The 17,447-nt window shown below is 46.1% G+C and overlaps 1 protein-coding gene across 2 annotated transcripts; it reads left to right on the top strand.

The window, feature by feature from the left end:
- Positions 1-328: 328 nt before the first annotated feature.
- On the top strand, positions 329-9,806 carry lrif1 (ligand dependent nuclear receptor interacting factor 1). 2 transcript variants are annotated; one of them, XM_049003032.1, is made up of 5 exons: positions 329-461; positions 699-1,131; positions 4,573-6,373; positions 6,841-6,975; positions 8,714-9,806. In XM_049003032.1, exons 2-5 carry the CDS (start codon positions 1,055-1,057, stop codon positions 9,494-9,496), a joined length of 2,796 nt encoding a protein of 931 aa, XP_048858989.1. In that variant the 5' UTR covers positions 329-461; positions 699-1,054; the 3' UTR covers positions 9,497-9,806. The 2 variants fall into 2 exon arrangements, with proteins under 2 accessions (XP_048858989.1, XP_048858988.1); XM_049003031.1 differs by having other exon boundaries at positions 6,841-7,080.
- Positions 9,807-17,447: the final 7,641 nt, after the last annotated feature.

The following is a 17,447-nucleotide window of genomic DNA, read 5'->3' as shown; positions in this document are numbered from 1 at the left end:
CAACATCCTTTACAATGAATATTCAACATTAATACATTAAGAAATGTTTTTTTTAGAAAGGATTTCTCTCAATTTTACACATGTTTAATAAAGGAAAAATATCAAATATTTATTTGTTTATAAATAAATATCTGTTTTAAATATTGGTTTTTAAAACTGTCGAATGTGAATTACAACACTGTAAATCCAAGGACTGCTGTAGTCATTTTAAGGTTCGCAACTACCTAAACTGGGCTATAGATGTCTCCATTTCAAACAGGAAGAAGGCAGTATTGACCCGGAAGTGATTCTGGATTCTACTGTGATTGTGTAATACAACCAGGTTAATCGGAAGTAGCTAGTCATTGTGGGAAAGAGGACAAAAGCCATTTAAGAATATTGATTGGGGAAAGTTCCAGCTACTTGCATTTACTGAAGGGGAGGAGCTCGTAAAAATACGCGCCAGTAGTACGTATTTCGAAGTAAGTGAGATTTATAATTATTTATCATAGATGTGTTATACATGTTACAGAATAGTTAGACGTAGTGAGAGGTAAACAATCGAGAGCTCTTTAAAGCAATTTCAGCAATATTTATGGCTGGCATTTTGTTTCAATATGGCGTTTAAGTGAATGGTGGGGGTTGTGAATTTTAATCACCATTATCTTTGGTAGTATCGCATGCAAAAGCGTTTCATCAGTATCTCCCCTTTCTTGCAGGTTATGATGCGGCGACAAGTCGTTCGGACAGAAGCTGTATTTCGTGATCGCTAAAAGCACGTATTGTGTTGTTTGGAAGACTAACGGCGAAACGAAGTACTGCAGCTCGTATACGCTCGCTTTTACCTCGGGAGTAGTTGAAAGAGGAAAAGGAGGAAGCAGCATTGGCTTTCCACAATGGCATCGTTAGGAAATGGATAACACATTGCGGATACCCTCTTTTTCAATAAGGAGTTTGCATACAGTGCAGGAAACCAGCTAACCGCCAACCCTTCTTTCTTCTGCTATAAAACAAAAAGAATTACACGCGCACGGTAACGACATTTTTGGTCGTTACTACGGTCAGTTTCTTCGTCATGAATAACTTGGTGAAAGTTTCAGTGCCCATAAAGCAAAATGATAAACAGATGGCAATGTCCAGTTCAAATCAAAGGTAAGGTGCCGTATTGTCAGCCTGCCAAGTTTTGTTCTCATGATACAGTGAGTTGCGCCCTAAATAAACTCGAAAAGTCTATCGGTTAACATAAAAATAATGTGCTCGGACGTTTTTTTAGTTGTTGTTAGGCTAGGAATATCACATGAGTCATATATAATATGGAAATCGTTGCACTTAATAAAATATATTCTGCCCAAGAGTAAAAACCGTAACCAACAAACATTTCTATTCAAAAACGAACAGAATTAAACCGACGTTTCAACTATGTTTAATCTTAAAGGATCTTAAAGCCTCAGCGGATTCAATAAGTCACTTAAAATTTTATTATGAATTGTTTGGCGTAGGAAGCCGTATATTTACCAAGTAACAAATATAAATCTTTACTTCATTTCCTACCCCTTAAGTTCAAAATTAATGTGTGGAATAAAAATCTATTATTCCAGGTTTTATGTGTTTTTTTTTTAAATCGTATTTAAATGGAAACAATACGTTTTTGTCAGTATATTAGAAATATGAATTTACATTGTTTAATACGTCTACGTGTGGTTACGTGTAAGTACACTTATTACAATACATTTTTTAAAGAACCTGAAATGTGGCCTATTTATTAAAATATTATAGATTTCAAAACCGTTATCTTAATTGAGGGATGTTATTTGTCATGCCGATTCATGAAGGCCTATTCATTATGACTTATTCATTTCTTACTTTTACATGATACCATACAGTACTAATTTTAATGCCTGGTGCTGCACTAAAAGCACATCTATGTCATATTTTGGGAGTTGGCTTATTTTATTTACCTGGTGTACAGTACCATCTAAACCAAAGTGCAATGTATCCACTTGAGGGTAGTAGTAATCATGTGTGTTCACTGTAAGTACTGATTAGTTAGCAGTGTAAGTTTTCAGTGAGTGTAACTCAAATTCAAAGACTACTGAAAGTCATGTTCAAATGGCAGTTGAATTAGCTGTACTTTCCTTGGGTGAACCATACTCTCCTCTGTGTTCACTAAAAACATCATTCAGTGTTGAAAAGAAGTTTTTGTATGTTGGAGTTAATGTTGGGCAGTATATGGCGGTTTTAATTTCCCATACAGTTTGAATTTTTCATATCCACCATACCGCAGCATAGCTGAAACAACAACAGTAACACAATAGGCAGCAAATGATATAACATTTTTAGCTGCCTGGATCACTGTGTGGCGGGACCCCTGTTATGTATACATATTACTTTTGGTCGTCACAATATGCGTCTCATTAATACTTTAGGTGCACTACTAAACTGCTTTCCAAACTGTGGGTGTAAACTGCGGCGTAAATGGGTGTAAATGTCTGTATAGTACCGAAAAGCCGGCATCCGGACTAATGTTTCACCCGCCCTGGTGATGATTTCGTTTGCGCCATATCATCGCGGTTACACCGTGATGTGATCCTGACAGCCCTAGTATTGGGCCCAACCTCCAATCTGGTGATTGGTGGTTGAGTGGTGGTCCCAGTGAGCTGGAGCTGATGGCTGTGCACACTGGGGGTGCAGTCAGGACTCTCCCTTTGTTTTTCGAATCGACTGTAGAAGTGATTCAGTTCATTGGCAAGGCTCAGGTTGTTGATGGAGTGGGCAGTTTTGGGTTTGTAGCAGATGGTTTGCTGAAGTCAGAAGTAGAGTTGTTAGTTGAGAATTGCTGCTCCAGTCTCTCAGAATGCAAGTGTTTGGCCTCCTCCACAGCTTTGCCAAGCCTGTGTTTTGTTTCTTTGAGCCCATCCCAGGTCCTGCTTTTGAAAGCCTTTTCCTCCACTAAATGTAGCCGGTCGGAATTTAGCTGTGAACCACGGTTTGTCATTGTAATAGCTCACCCTGGTGCATGTTGGAATTTCTTCACAAAAGCTGATGTATGACATATAATGTATGATTTATCACAGTAATAATTATTAAAAGCATGTCAGCTAAGCAAACATCATCCATATATTTCTTAGTAACAATAAATAAAACGTCTCTATGGAGCTAAATATATGGTTATAATAAATAAAGCATATTGCTATTTAGCTACGTGCACATTATTAATCTAATAAAACGTCAAACTTCTTATCCAGCTAAGTGCATGATTTCAATCAATAAAAGATGCCACTGTCATGCTGAGTATACATTAATAATCTAATAAAACATGTCAGTTATACTGTCAAGCTAAACGTAGAAGGTTTTTTTAGAATAATAAAAACACACCTTTTTAAGCATTAGTAAATATATTTTATTGATATAAATGCTTGCTGCTGTGGTAAGGGTGAACTTGGGGGAAAAAAGATACCATGATATATCGTGAAACTATCTTAAAATATACCATGATACTAATTCTTTGTCCTACCTCCCAGCACTAGCTGGAGTTGCCTAATTCTGTAAATGTTGGAATGTCGGACATGTAGGCATCGTCCCTTCTGACAGACGTGCCAGACAATGACTATATGTCACCGCGGGGACTAGTCATAGTCCTGTCTAGGTAGTAAATTGGTATGGGTGACTGTTATCCCCTAACTCAGTCTGTGTTTTGATTTTCATCCACGTTTGCTGTTCACCTTTATCAAGGAACGAATAAAGGAGCAGACCCACCTGCTACAATATGGACGCGATTCAGAACTAGATTATTTTTAAATATAGCCCCTCGCGCTGGTCCTAGTGTGACTACAGAATGTCTAGTCATTTTGGTTAACTGGAGAGAATATTATATGTTTTTGAGAGAGATATGTTTCTTGCCAAAATTTTGGGGGAAAAGTAAAAATTTGTATCAATTACAATGTGAAATTTAGTTAGTGTTGCAGTCAAAATACCTTTAATGTCTAGCGATCACTAATTTCACATTGAAGTCATTGCTGCAAACAAGTGTAGTTAATGTATTCCATGTTTGTTTTGGGTAATGGGTTATCTTACAAGTGAAAGAGTGGGGAAAATCACATTTTGGTCTTTTTCCTTGTTGGTTAATGTATTTGTAGTAGCTTGTCTTCCTGTGGAACCTACTACTCTTGGCAGCAGTTTTAATTATAAAATGTATTCTGATGTGAAATGATCTGATGATGGCAGTTGTACATCAGACATGATGGAATTTAAAATACTATATTTTCAAAGTAATGGTGTCAAATGGTAATTGCTACCAAAAGTAGTTTATTTTCTGTAGTGCTTTGCTTAATGTATAGTTGGTTTGCCTGTCCATACTGTGTACATAAGTCTGGAAAGAAGGAATTGAACAACAAGCAAACTATAATTTAGGTTTACAAATATTATTCAAGTACTTTCATGAGTCTTTTTAAAGAGCATAATTAAGATGGGTCATAATATCAGGGTAGATCAGACTGAAGAGTCAATTTGATGATTAATTTTTCAAAGAAGCATTTGACAGTCTTATTGTGTTATTTGGAATGTTGTACACTAAAATCTATCCCTTTCTTTTAGTGGGACAGGTGTCTACTATCAAGCTATGCCTGCTGTGGGGCCTGATGGGAAAAATGTAATGAAACTCATTCCAGTTCAGCGAGTCAATGGACAATTTGTTAGTATACAAAATAGCTCTAACTTACCCAACGCTTACAGAAATGCTGACAATGAACCGCAAAGGGTGTACGCCCAACCAATCCACTTCACCCCAGCACCAGTGTCACAGAGTAACCTTCCAGTTACTCTTCCAATGCAACCGACTGTCAATACAAGATATGTTCTGAAAAGGCCACCAGACATAAATGTGACACTGAACCCCCTAAGTGCAACAGGACAGCTTCAGGAAGGAGTGAGAGTATCAACAGCCGCTCCCATTCGAGTCCATGTTCCTATAGTTCCCACTAAAGTGACCCAGAATGTGGTGCCAGTGGCATCACCAATGTTGAACTGTGGAAAAGCAATAACACTCCTGAATAAAAACCAGTTACCTGTGGCTGTGAAATCCCCAGTGCTCCCCAGTGGACATTATCTTCAAATTCCATCAAATGCTCAAGTGAAAACACTGCCAGCCTCAGCACTTCCTCAGGCTATAAAAAAGAGGATATTGACACCACCAGTCAGCACCCATTCAGGTGCCTCCAGCACTACACCGAGTTTGCTAACTGCTGTGTATGTATCACCAGTGAATACCATGAAACTAGGAGCCCCAGTGCATACTCCCTCAGTGTCACCCACTCCCCTTCCAGTCAAGACACTGTCTAAAACAAGTAGCCAGCCACCTTCAAATTCTGTGCCTATTCCTGCCCAAACTCCAAAGGTCCTTTCTAAGGAAAGCCCAGGTCCCATCACTCCAATTAAATGGGTTGTTCAGGAACAGTCTGATTCAGCTGCACCATGCCTCGTTCCCCAGAACTCCTCATCCATGACACTGGAGATCCTCAAAACTCTTGCTCAGATGGAGAATACCAAGAATGTTGATCAGAATGCTGCCACCAAATCATCTCCCCAAAAAAGCCCCTCAGGTGTCGGACCAGGGAAGGACAATGCTTTGGTCATGTGCAATGGGAAGATGTACTTTGTGGCTAAGAAAACACCCGAGTTTGATAAACATGTAACTGTACAACTTAATGCCACTGAGAGCCCATCCAGGCGGCCATCAGGAGAGGCCACAGTCAATCTGAAAAATGTCTCTGTACCCTCCATTCAGGCTTCTAGCAATGTTTCTGGATTGCATGTGCATAAATGGTCACAAACAGGAAATTTCAATGTCAACAACAAAGTAGATGAGATCATAGATTTATGTGATGAGGACCCACAGGATGAATGTTTCAGTCAGAGAATGACTGATTGCAGTGCATCCCAGACCTGCGCCAATAAGGCTGTTACTGTGGATGATGATGAGGATTCTAATGTGATATTTGTTTCATACATCCCACCCAAATCAAGTGCTCCGGCAGATGATGATGAAAGAGAAAAGGAAACTGTGCCGGATAGTACAATGGAGGAAGAAATGGAAGCAAATCTGGGCGAGGAAGTGGATAGTAGACAGACAGAAAAAATGGTGAATGGACAGGAAATGGAAAACCAGGAAGAGGAATTAGGAAGTAAACAAGAAAAAGAAGTGGGAAGTGGACAGGAAGCAGAAATGAGATGTAGACAGGAAGAGGAAATGTTAAGTTGCCAGAAGGATGAAATGGTTCTGGAAAACACAAGCTGTCGGCTGGATATAACCAATCAGGAAAAAGACATTACTGAAAAATTGGGAAGCATTCAATCTAAAGAGCCAGAAAAAGAAGATGCATATCAACAAGTAGAAGCTGTATGTATTATGTATATCATGCATTGTGGGTGGATGCATGTGTAGGATTTGGCATCAGAAATTATATATAATTAGAAATATAATTTTTTTAATGGTGTAGCTCATTAGCCAAATAAATTTAGTCTTTTTCTTTAAGCTTGAGAATGACTATAGGATTACTGTATGGTTACAGATGTCTTAAGACTAGTTTTATAAATCCACAGGGAACTTTAAACCACTATGCATTTCTACATATATATTAAACACTGCCATTGTTACAAATGGGTAGATATTGTCAGCCGTGCTTTTTGGGCTAGGAACACTTTGGCTTGTTCGAATGGTCTCATTTTGCTTTGAGCCAGGAATATAAGCACAACTATTATTTTTTCGATCATCACTGTAGTCTATTTTTACAGAAACCGAAACTGAATATTAACATAACCATTGCTTTATAGTTTAAGAGTATCCTTTGTGTGATTGATTTGCAGAGTCCCATGATACAGGAGAAGGAAAAGCGGCAGGAGAGTGACAGGCTGCTGAAGAGAAGATTTGGGATCAGAGCAGAAGTGCAGATCCATTTACAAAGGGTCCCTTCTCCAGAGTCAAAGGCTACTCCAAAGAAGGTCCCTCAAATTGGCTCAATTAACAAACGTACATTAGATGGTATCCGCAAACTAATTCAGAGTTCAAGGATTGAGATGAAAACAAAAAAGCTTATTGAAACACAGGTAAAAATGGTCTGAAATATCTGTGCAAAAATATAATAAATGTCATCTGAAATCTTACCAAAAAGAGGGAATGTGTGAAAATGCCAGTGTCATTCAAATGGCCCAGATTCACGTCAGTGCTTTGTCCCAGATGCTAGACTACATGTCTTGGAGGAAGGGCAACTTGCTTATAACAATGTGCCAGAAAGCATTATTAAAGCAGCTAATCTGCTTTTTAACTCGTATATTTGCTATGAAGGTTATACCGTTAGGACAGGCAATGTCATTAGTTAATGGTTAGTATCAGGGCTGGTCCATTTGCATGTTGCGCATTTGGAAGTTGCTGAGCAGTTATTTGTGGCATACAAACTAGCTTTCCATTGAAAAGTAATGATTGTTATGTTCTAAATCCAAGGAAAAAAAGCGAGAATCTAAAGTGTTTATATGGCAAGATGTTCTGCAATTGCTTCCATTAAAATTAATAAATGTCGTAGCAAACGGGTAGCCTGTGGGTAAAATTTAGGAAAACAATCATTTAAATTTTTTGAACATGGTTTTAAAAATATTGAAAATATAATCTGCTGGTGTCCTGTCCAGGGGATGCCTCACAACTCTGTACTAGATGAATGGATGGATGAATAAATGTATATATGTTTATGCACAAGCTGGCAGTTCATACATACCGCATTAATATATATATTTTTGTTTTCTCCAAATGGGGAAACCATGGATTAGGAACTGGTTTGCTGTTGGCACAACACTTCTGGTTGGTGCAGTAACTCAAAAAGTACTTGACATCTATTTAAAACCTTGTAAGTGCATTCTATGGATAACAATCTGCAGCTTACCAAATTTTGAGATCTATCACACCAAAATTGAAGCAGCATTGCATAGTGATTTCAAGGAGAAGGGCAGTCACAGACACTTGATCTTGTTAGTGCTATAACTCAGAAAGTATTTGATGGATAAAATTACCACTACACCAAAACATTATATGGATAAATATCGCTTGATTTCATTTTGAGACAAAATGTAAGCAGTGCTAGGGGGGCGCAATGGAAAGGACAGCTGCAGAAAACACTTGATCCTGTGAGCACACTAACACTGAAGGTATCGAAACCATTAAAAGGTATTAAAAACTTCCCAGGAACATTAAGTAGATAATGTTCTTGGACTAGCTGGCATTGCTTCATTTTTGATGCAATTTGTTTCAAAATTAAATAGGTCCCAGAATATCATCTACACAATTCCCTCAGAATTTTCATTCTGGTAGCATCTCATTATCTGCATTGATGGGAATATGTATGTCACTGTAGTCTCCCTCATTAGCTAAACTGTCAAAAAGGCAGTTAAAAATGGGCGGCATCAGCACATCCCTTGTGAAGGTTATTGAGGAGGATGGAAATCTCCCTTTTTCTAATATTATAATAAAACAATATTCTCTATTTTAGTGTTTTTACGAAGAGGCAAATTATATCCATATCAGTTTGGAACTGTACTTGAAATGTCACAGTAGTTGATACAACCCAAAATCACCATGCATTTATAGTGACACAACCTCTGAATAGGCATCGAGATTTAAATCAGTTTGCTTTACTTTGATAAATTACTCAATGGTCCAATGTGGCACATAATGGACTCATGTATTTTACAGGTTCCAGCTCCAAAGAGAAAACATGAAAGCCACAGTAACGGTGTGAAGAAGAAGAAAGGGGATCATCATGAAAACAAAGCTGAGAACAGCGGGAAGCCACCAAGTGAGCAATGTGGAGAAATGGAACTTTCGTCAGAAATAGGAACAAATGGGGAAGAAGTGGAGACACCATGTGATCAACTTGCTATTCCTGCAGAGAAAACGTCAGCTTCCATCTTAGGTAGTCCAGTTCCCATGGAAGTGCCAGAGCAGAGACTCAACACAGTGAGCAGTTCAACAGAAGAATCCAAAATATCCACTGTACTGAGCAGCTTCCCTGAAGTGGAACCTGGAACTGAGTCATCTGATGCCATCTCCTCACCCAAGTCAAGGAAAGGAAAAGGGAAACAATCTAAAATGTTGCAAGATAGTGCAACCATCAAGCCATCAGCACCCGAGTGCATGGAAATGTGCAATTCAACTGCTGCAGAAATACATTGTGATTCATCGCAGCCCAGCAGAACCAAAGCATCCAAGGCCATGGCTGCCGTGGAGTGGCCTGAACCAACACCAGAGAATACAGCATCTTGTTCAAGCGAGGGTGAAAAAGAGCCAGCATCTATAGAGATACACTGCCCATCCGAATCCAGCAGCCTTGGAGGAGAGCTTACTGGCGGTGATGTTTTCTGTGCAACGCCCATGGACCCAGAGGAGGTAAAAAGACATGAGAAAATCAAACGGCTTAAAGAGCTTCTAAAGGAAAAGGAAGCTGCACTCGAATTGATCCGAAAAAAGATCATATGAATGTCTTTTTTTTTTTTTTTACATTTATTTAAATATGTAAATAAATTATATATTTATTAACTAATTTCAAACCTTTGCTACAGTTTGTTGTGTAAAATTCTATTGTTTCCTTTTTCAAATGTGCTGCACCATAAATTTTGGAGAGAAAAAAAACATGCAAACATCTAGGCATTTACATAGTAATGGATCAGGTTGCTCTTTTGTAAGATCTGTTAAGTTCCACTGAGCTCATATATAAGGTTCTTTGATGTTCCTGTGGTTGTAATACTTCAAAAAGTGAAAAATGCAAATAAAATAATTTTCATTTGTTTGCATCTTGTGGATTTCATTCTTGAAGGTAGTTAATTAGTTCTGCGAAAAGTGGTACATTATGCAGTTCAGCCACTAGGTGATGAAATCAAGCAGGAAATACATGCCAAAATTTCAGTTGATTTTTGAATAGCACATTCAACACAAATACAACAATTTGCGGTATAAATACTCTCACGATATTCAGAAAAGCACAAATGTCTCTATAAATTCATTGTGCAGAAGTAGGGAGAAGTAGAAATGTATAACTGGCAAGACGGTAAACATACTCAGTATAGCAGTTAATGTAAATATACATTACACCCTACGCTCAAAAGTCCCAAACCACCCAATAAAATTATTGTAACTAAATATTACAGATGCTCCTCTGTTTACGAATGAGATACGTTCCGAACAGCCGTTCGTAATTTGAAATGTTCGTAAGTCGTTACTCAACATCTTTTTAAGGTTATATGCAAATACAAAGAACTAGGATGTCTGGAGTACGCACGTTACACTGCTGCGTGGCGGAAGTAGTGGCCAAATGTTATACTAAGCGGAATTGGCACGCAGAAAAAAATGTATGTTGCGGATAGGAAACCGGAGGCCAATGAACACAATTTGGACTTGCAGTCCTCTTCGTTCGTATGTGTAAAAGTTCGTAAACTGAAAGTTCATAAGTAGAGGAGCGTCTGTACTTGCAGTTGCATCTTTACACTTCCTGTTCTATTTGTCTGTGTACGTAACCTGCGATGACAAGGCGTGTCATACACTCCTTTGCGCCCTGCGTTTTCTGTTGCTCCTTCCTTGCTTAGGAAAAGTGGTTGAAAGATGGATAGATGGGCAAAACCAGTCTGCCTTGTGTAATCCCTCACATCCTTAATTTTTTTTGGACAAAAACTGAATATAAAGAGAAATTAAATGATTTTCTTCTACTTTTATTTATGTATGGGTTAATGCATGACAAGCTATGCATTATATGTTATTAAACACTCCACGTCGGGTGGTTCCTTACCTGGACAGAAGTGTGTTCATAAACTATAATGCATAGCTTGAAGTGCTTTAACCTACTTATCCCATGGTTACCACCTATTTGGCTTACACGTTTGTACTTAAAGACCTTATTTTAATGTTAATGAACCGAAAACATTTATTACCAGAACATTTATTACTACTCTCTTTTGTCGCTGATTAAACGTTTCCGTTTAGTTTCCGTTATTTTTAAATTGTGTTGTACATGTGGAAATTTATGCAACGCTAATTATAATTAAAGATAATTACGCATTGATTTCCTACTCTGATTCACCTGGATAGCACTACCTGTGCGGTTACAGAAAATTAATCAACACTCTTTTTACCAATTTTTTACCATTGTATACGTTTTATACACACACAGCTCTGAAGTAAAAAGCAAATGCTTACCTTTTGTGGAAAGAATGTGTTGGATAAGAGTATACATTAATTTTGGTCGCTGAGCTTTTGATCGGAAGGCTTGATTTCTCTTTAGAGCTCCTCGGCTGTGCAATGATCTTCCAGCGGATGTGCGGGATTCAGGCTCACTCTCAATATTCAAGTCTAGACTAAAGACACATTGGTTTAGTCTAGCTTATAGGGACTGTAGTTCTAGCTAACTGCTCACTCCCAGTTAGTCCTATAGTGTGAGGTGTAGAGCTGGGTGGGGATCGGTGCCATTGGCTTTGGATGAGCTGAACTGTCAGTGCTGTCACTCTAGCTTCACCCCCCCCCCCCCCTTGTGGAATTGGAGTGCTGATGTTTCAGGGACTCCCCATGCCTGTGTTCCCATCTGCCTCTCCCTCCTACTTATGCTGCCATAGCCATATCTGCCGGAGCTTACATATTGCACTCACCTAACTGTTTGCACTACCTTCTAGTCTCCCTTACTTTGGCGAGTTGCATATTTTATTTCCCTTACTCGTGCATATTCTCGTGGCATATTCTGCCTACACTATTGTCCGCGGCGTCGTCACTACCTGTTGCATCTTTTCGGCCTGCTCGCCTTTCTACATGTGAAGTCTCTTCTGTATGTCCTGCTGCTGTACCACTGTTCGTTCTGCCATCAGAAGCAGCACCAGAACCTGCCTGCCATCACCTGCCTGTCCCCCGCTTTGAGACTCAAATCTTTGGACAGTTTGAATTACGAATTAACCATCTTGCTCTCTCTCTGCTGCGCCCCTGGAGGATGGGCTCCCCCTTTGGGTCCGGTTAGGGTTAAGGCTTCCTCTGCTGCCCCCTGGAGGATGGGCTCCCCCTTTGGGTCTGGTTAGGGTTAGGGCTTCATCTGCTGCCCCCTGGAGGATGGGCTCCCCCTTTGGGTCTGGTTAGGGTTAGGGCTTCCTCTGCTGCCCCCTGCAGGACGGGCTCCCCCTTTGGGTCTGGTTAGGGTTAGGGCTTCCTCTGCTGCCCCCTGCAGGACGGGCTCCCCCTTTGGGTCTGGTTAGGGTTAGGGCTTCCTCTGCTGCCCCCTGGAGGATGGGCTCCCCCTTTGGGTCTGGTTAGGGTTAGGGCTTCCTTTGCTGCCCCCTGGAGGATGGGCTCCCCCTTTGGGTCTGGTTAGGGTTAGGGCTTCCTTTGCTGCCCCCTGGAGGATGGGCTCCCCCTTTGGGTCTGATTAGGGTTAGGGCTTCCTCTGCTGCCCCCTGCAGGACGGGCTCCCCCTTTGGGTCTGGTTGGGGTTAGGGCTTCCTCTGCTGCCCCCTGCAGGACGGGCTCCCCCTTTGGGTCTGGTTAGGGTTAGGGCTTCCTCTGCTGCCCCCTGGAGGATGGGCTCCCCCTTTGGGTCTGGTTAGGGTTAGGGCTTCCTCTGCTGCCCCCTGGAGGATGGGCTCCCCCTTTGGGTCTGGTTAGGGTTAGGGCTTCCTTTGCTGCCCCCTGGAGGATGGGCTCCCCCTTTGGGTCTGGTTAGGGTTAGGGCTTCCTTTGCTGCCCCCTGGAGGATGGGCTCCCCCTTTGGGTCTTGTTAGGGTTAAGGCTTCCTCTGCTGCCCCCTGGAGGATGGGCTCCCCCTTTGGGTCTGGTTAGGGTTTGGGCTTCCTTTGCTGCCCCCTGGAGGATGGGCTCCCCCTTTGGGTCCGGTTAGGGTTAAGGCTTCCTCTGCTGCCCCCTGGAAGATGGGCTCCCCCTTTGGGTCTGGTTAGGGTTAGGGCTTCCTCTGCTGCCCCCTGGAGGTTGGGCTCCCCCTTTGTGTCTGGTTATGGTTAGGGCTTCCTCTGCTGCCCCCTGGAGGACGGGCTCCCCCTTTGGGTCTGGTTAGGGTTAGGGCTTCCTCTGCTGCCCCCTGGAGGTTGGGCTCCCCCTTTGTGTCTGGTTATGGTTAGGGCTTCCTCTGCTGCCCCCTGGAGGATGGGCTCCCCCTTTAGGTCTGGTTAGGGCTTCCTCTGCCGCCCCCCTGGAGGATGGACTCCCCCTTTGGGTCTGGTTAGGGTTAGGGCTTCCTCTGCTGCCCCCTGGAGGATGGGCTCCCCCTTTGGGTCTGGTTAGGGTTAAGGCTTCCGCTGCTGCCCCCTGGAGGATGGGCTCCCCCTTTGGGTCTGGTTAGGGTTAGGGCTTCCTCTGCTGCCCCCTGGAGGATGGGCTCCCCCTTTGGGTCTGGTTAGGGTTAGGGCTTCCTTTGCTGCCCCCTGGAGGATGGGCTCCCCCTTTGGGTCTGGTTAGGGTTAGGGCTTCCTTTGCTGCCCCCTGGAGAATGGGCTCCCCCTTTGGGTCTGGTTAGGGTTAGGGCTTCCGCTGCCGCCCCCTGGAGGATGGGCTCCCCCTTTGGGTCTGGTTAGGGTTAGGGCTTCCTTTGCTGCCCCCTGGAGAATGGGCTCCCCCTTTGGGTCTGGTTAGGGTTAGGGCTTCCTTTGCTGCCCCCTGGAGAATGGGCTCCCCCTTTGGGTCTGGTTAGGGTTAGGGCTTCCTTTGCTGCCCCCTGGAGGATGGGCTCCCCCTTTGGGTCTGGTTAGGGTTAGGGCTTCCGCTGCCGCCCCCTGGATGATGGGCTCCCCCTTTGGGTCTGGTTAGGGTTAGGGCTTCCTCTGCTGCCCCCTGGAGGATGGGCTCCCCCTTTGGGTCTGGTTAGGGTTAGGGCTTCCTCTGCTGCCCCCTGGAGGATGGGCTCCCCCTTTGGGTCTGGTTAGGGTTTGGGCTTCCTCTGCTGCCCCCTGGAGGACGGGCTCCCCCTTTGGGTCTGGTTAGGGTTAGGGCTTCCTCTGCTGCCCCCTGGAGGACGGGCTCCCCCTTTGGGTCTGGTTAGGGTTTGGGCTTCCTCTGCTGCCCCCTGGAGGACGGGCTCCCCCTTTGGGTCTGGTTAGGGTTTGGGCTTCCTTTGCTGCCCCCTGGAGGATGGGCTCCCCCTTTGGGTCCGGTTAGGGTTAAGGCTTCCTCTGCTGCCCCCTGGAAGATGGGCTCCCCCTTTGGGTCTGGTTAGGGTTAGGGCTTCCTCTGCTGCCCCCTGGAGGTTGGGCTCCCCCTTTGTGTCTGGTTATGGTTAGGGCTTCCTCTGCTGCCCCCTGGAGGACAGGCTCCCCCTTTGGGTCTGGTTAGGGTTAGGGCTTCCTCTGCTGCCCCCTGGAGGTTGGGCTCCCCCTTTGTGTCTGGTTATGGTTAGGGCTTCCTCTGCTGCCCCCTGGAGGATGGGCTCCCCCTTTAGGTCTGGTTAGGGCTTCCTCTGCCGCCCCCCTGGAGGATGGACTCCCCCTTTGGGTCTGGTTAGGGTTAGGGCTTCCTCTGCTGCCCCCTGGAGGATGGGCTCCCCCTTTGGGTCTGGTTAGGGTTAAGGCTTCCGCTGCTGCCCCCTGGAGGATGGGCTCCCCCTTTGGGTCTGGTTAGGGTTAGGGCTTCCTCTGCTGCCCCCTGGAGGATGGGCTCCCCCTTTGGGTCTGGTTAGGGTTAGGGCTTCCTTTGCTGCCCCCTGGAGGATGGGCTCCCCCTTTGGGTCTGGTTAGGGTTAGGGCTTCCTTTGCTGCCCCCTGGAGAATGGGCTCCCCCTTTGGGTCTGGTTAGGGTTAGGGCTTCCGCTGCCGCCCCCTGGAGGATGGGCTCCCCCTTTGGGTCTGGTTAGGGTTAGGGCTTCCTTTGCTGCCCCCTGGAGAATGGGCTCCCCCTTTGGGTCTGGTTAGGGTTAGGGCTTCCTTTGCTGCCCCCTGGAGAATGGGCTCCCCCTTTGGGTCTGGTTAGGGTTAGGGCTTCCTTTGCTGCCCCCTGGAGGATGGGCTCCCCCTTTGGGTCTGGTTAGGGTTAGGGCTTCCGCTGCCGCCCCCTGGATGATGGGCTCCCCCTTTGGGTCTGGTTAGGGTTAGGGCTTCCTCTGCTGCCCCCTGGAGGATGGGCTCCCCCTTTGGGTCTGGTTAGGGTTAGGGCTTCCTCTGCTGCCCCCTGGAGGATGGGCTCCCCCTTTGGGTCTGGTTAGGGTTTGGGCTTCCTCTGCTGCCCCCTGGAGGACGGGCTCCCCCTTTGGGTCTGGTTAGGGTTAGGGCTTCCTCTGCTGCCCCCTGGAGGACGGGCTCCCCCTTTGGGTCTGGTTAGGGTTTGGGCTTCCTCTGCTGCCCCCTGGAGGACGGGCTCCCCCTTTGGGTCTGGTTAGGGTTAGGGCTTCCTCTGCTGCCCCCTGGAGGATGGGCTCCCCCTTTGGGTCTGGTTAGGGTTTGGGCTTCCTCTGCTGCCCAGTGGAGGACGGGCTCCCCCTTTGGGTCCGGTTAGGGTTAAGGCTTCCTCTGCTGCCCCCTGGAGGATGGGCTCCCCCTTTGGGTCTGGTTAGGGTTTGGGCTTCCTTTGCTGCCCCCTGGAGGATGGGCTCCCCCTTTGGGTCCGGTTAGGGTTAAGGCTTCCTCTGCTGCCCCCTGGAGGATGGGCTCCCCCTTTGGGTCTGGTTAGGGTTAGAGCTTCCTCTGCTGCCCCCTGGAGGATGGGCTCCCCCTTTGGGTCTGGTTAGGGCTTCCTCTGCTGCCCCCTGGAGGATGGACTCCCCCTTTGGGTCTGGTTAGGGTTTGGGCTTCCTCTGCTGCCCCCTGGAGGATGGACTCCCCCTTTGGGTCTGGTTAGGGTTTGGGCTTCCTCTGCTGCCCCCTGGAGGATGGGCTCCCCCTTTGGGTCTGGTTAGGGTTTGGGCTTCCTCTGCTGCCCCCTGGAGGATGGGCTCCCCCTTTGGGTCTGGTTAGGGTTAGGGCTTCCTCTGCTGCCCCCTGGAGGATGGGCTCCCCCTTTGGGTCTGGTTAGGGTTAGGGCTTCCTCTGCTTCCCCCTGGAGGATGGGCTCCCCCTTTGGGTCTGGTTAGGGTTAGGGCTTCCTCTGCTGCCCCGCTGGAGGATGGGCTCCCCCTTTAGGTCTGGTTAGGGTTAGGGTTAGGGTGGCCTCACGCAGCTGTTCGTAGCAGGCTATCCGTGAAATGCCACCTTCACCTCCTACTCCATGCCGCCGTGTTTGCACCTCCAGCAAGCCACCTGCTCGCACCCGTCTCGAATACTGCGTCGCTCCACACTGCGTCACTCCACAGTACGTCCTCACCGCTTCGCCTGAATCCGAGGCTCGTCTCCCCACCTCTTCGCCCACACCCGGGGTACACCCCCTGGCCGCGCCTACACCCGAGGCTCTAGTCCCCGCGCCTGCACCTGAGGGTCCATTCCCTGCTCCAGATCCAGAGATTTTGTTGCTTGTTCTTGAGGAGGTGGAGGAACTGGGTCCATTGGGGACCACCCTAACACCAGCCCCAAGGACCACCCCCAGAGCAACACCGCAACATTCGCCCCATCTCAGATCTTGGCCAGGTCCCCATCTCTCTGCCTCCCACAGAGGGAGAGGCCACTTACTCTGGGGTCAAGTCCCGGCCTTCCCTGCCCCCGGGTTTGCTTGCAGTCCCCCTTGCTTCTGCTCAGCAGTCACCTGCAATCCCCCTTGCTCCTGCTTATTGGTTGCCTGCGGTCCTGCCTGCGACGGCTCTTTGGTCACCTGCGATCCCCCCGCGATGGCTTTTCGGTTGCCTGTGCCTCCGCCAGCTGTTGCGGCACAGTCGCCGCCTGCAGCTCCCACTCCTTCTTTTCCTCCTCCGGCAGTCCCTCCTGCTTGCTCCTCGCCTCCTCCAGCAGTCACTCCTGCCTCACAGTTGTGTGGGGTCTCTCCTGCTCCTAATTTGTGGTTGTGTGGGATCCCTCCGACTCCATGCCTCCCCCTGTTCTTCACTTCTTTGCTCCCTGGTTTGGCCCCTTTTGGTTGTCTGCCCTCGGGTTCCATTTCTCCTGTCGGTGTGGCCCCTGTGTTTGTCCCACGTCTGTATGTTCCGCCTCTGTTCCTTCCCGGTCACTTCCCTGTCCCGGTTTGTTTTTCCCCTGGATTTTTTCCCCCTGGTGAGTTTGTCCCTCCTATTGGTCTGTCCCCTGGTTGTGTTCCCCTTGTGTCTTTTCCTTTGGTTTCCCCGGGTCCTGTGTTTTTGTCTTTGGTGCCCCTGTGTGTGTCTGCGTTCCCCGTGGTGTGTCAGCTGGTGTCGCGGATGCTTTCTTTGTGCATGTCTGTGCTATTCCCGTTGTCCTGTTGATGTTTTTGCTGTTTTCTCCCTTTAGGTGGTGTTGTTTGGTCATGGCCTGAGTCCCGTTGTGTCCCCTGTTTGGTCCCTTTGGGCGTGCCCAGAGTGCGCACCTTTGGAGGGGTCCTGTTATGCCCTGATCGTGCCAAT

The sequence above is a fragment of the Brienomyrus brachyistius genome, unplaced genomic scaffold (genome assembly GCF_023856365.1).
Source record: "Brienomyrus brachyistius isolate T26 unplaced genomic scaffold, BBRACH_0.4 scaffold74, whole genome shotgun sequence".
Taxonomy (NCBI): domain Eukaryota; kingdom Metazoa; phylum Chordata; class Actinopteri; order Osteoglossiformes; family Mormyridae; genus Brienomyrus; species Brienomyrus brachyistius.
Note: the sequence above shows the minus strand (reverse complement) of the source record. Positions and strands in the feature narration are given on the sequence as shown.

Bases quoted from the DNA above. Each gene is read 5' to 3' on its own strand.
- lrif1 (XM_049003031.1), top strand. From the start codon at position 1,055: ATGAATAACTTGGTGAAAGTTTCAGTGCCCATAAAGCAAAATGATAAA. The intron at 1,132-4,572 runs GTAAGGTGCCGT...CCTTTCTTTTAG, and splicing joins ATGTCCAGTTCAAATCAAAG to TGGGACAGGTGTCTACTATC. The intron at 6,374-6,840 runs GTATGTATTATG...ATTGATTTGCAG, and splicing joins CATATCAACAAGTAGAAGCT to AGTCCCATGATACAGGAGAA.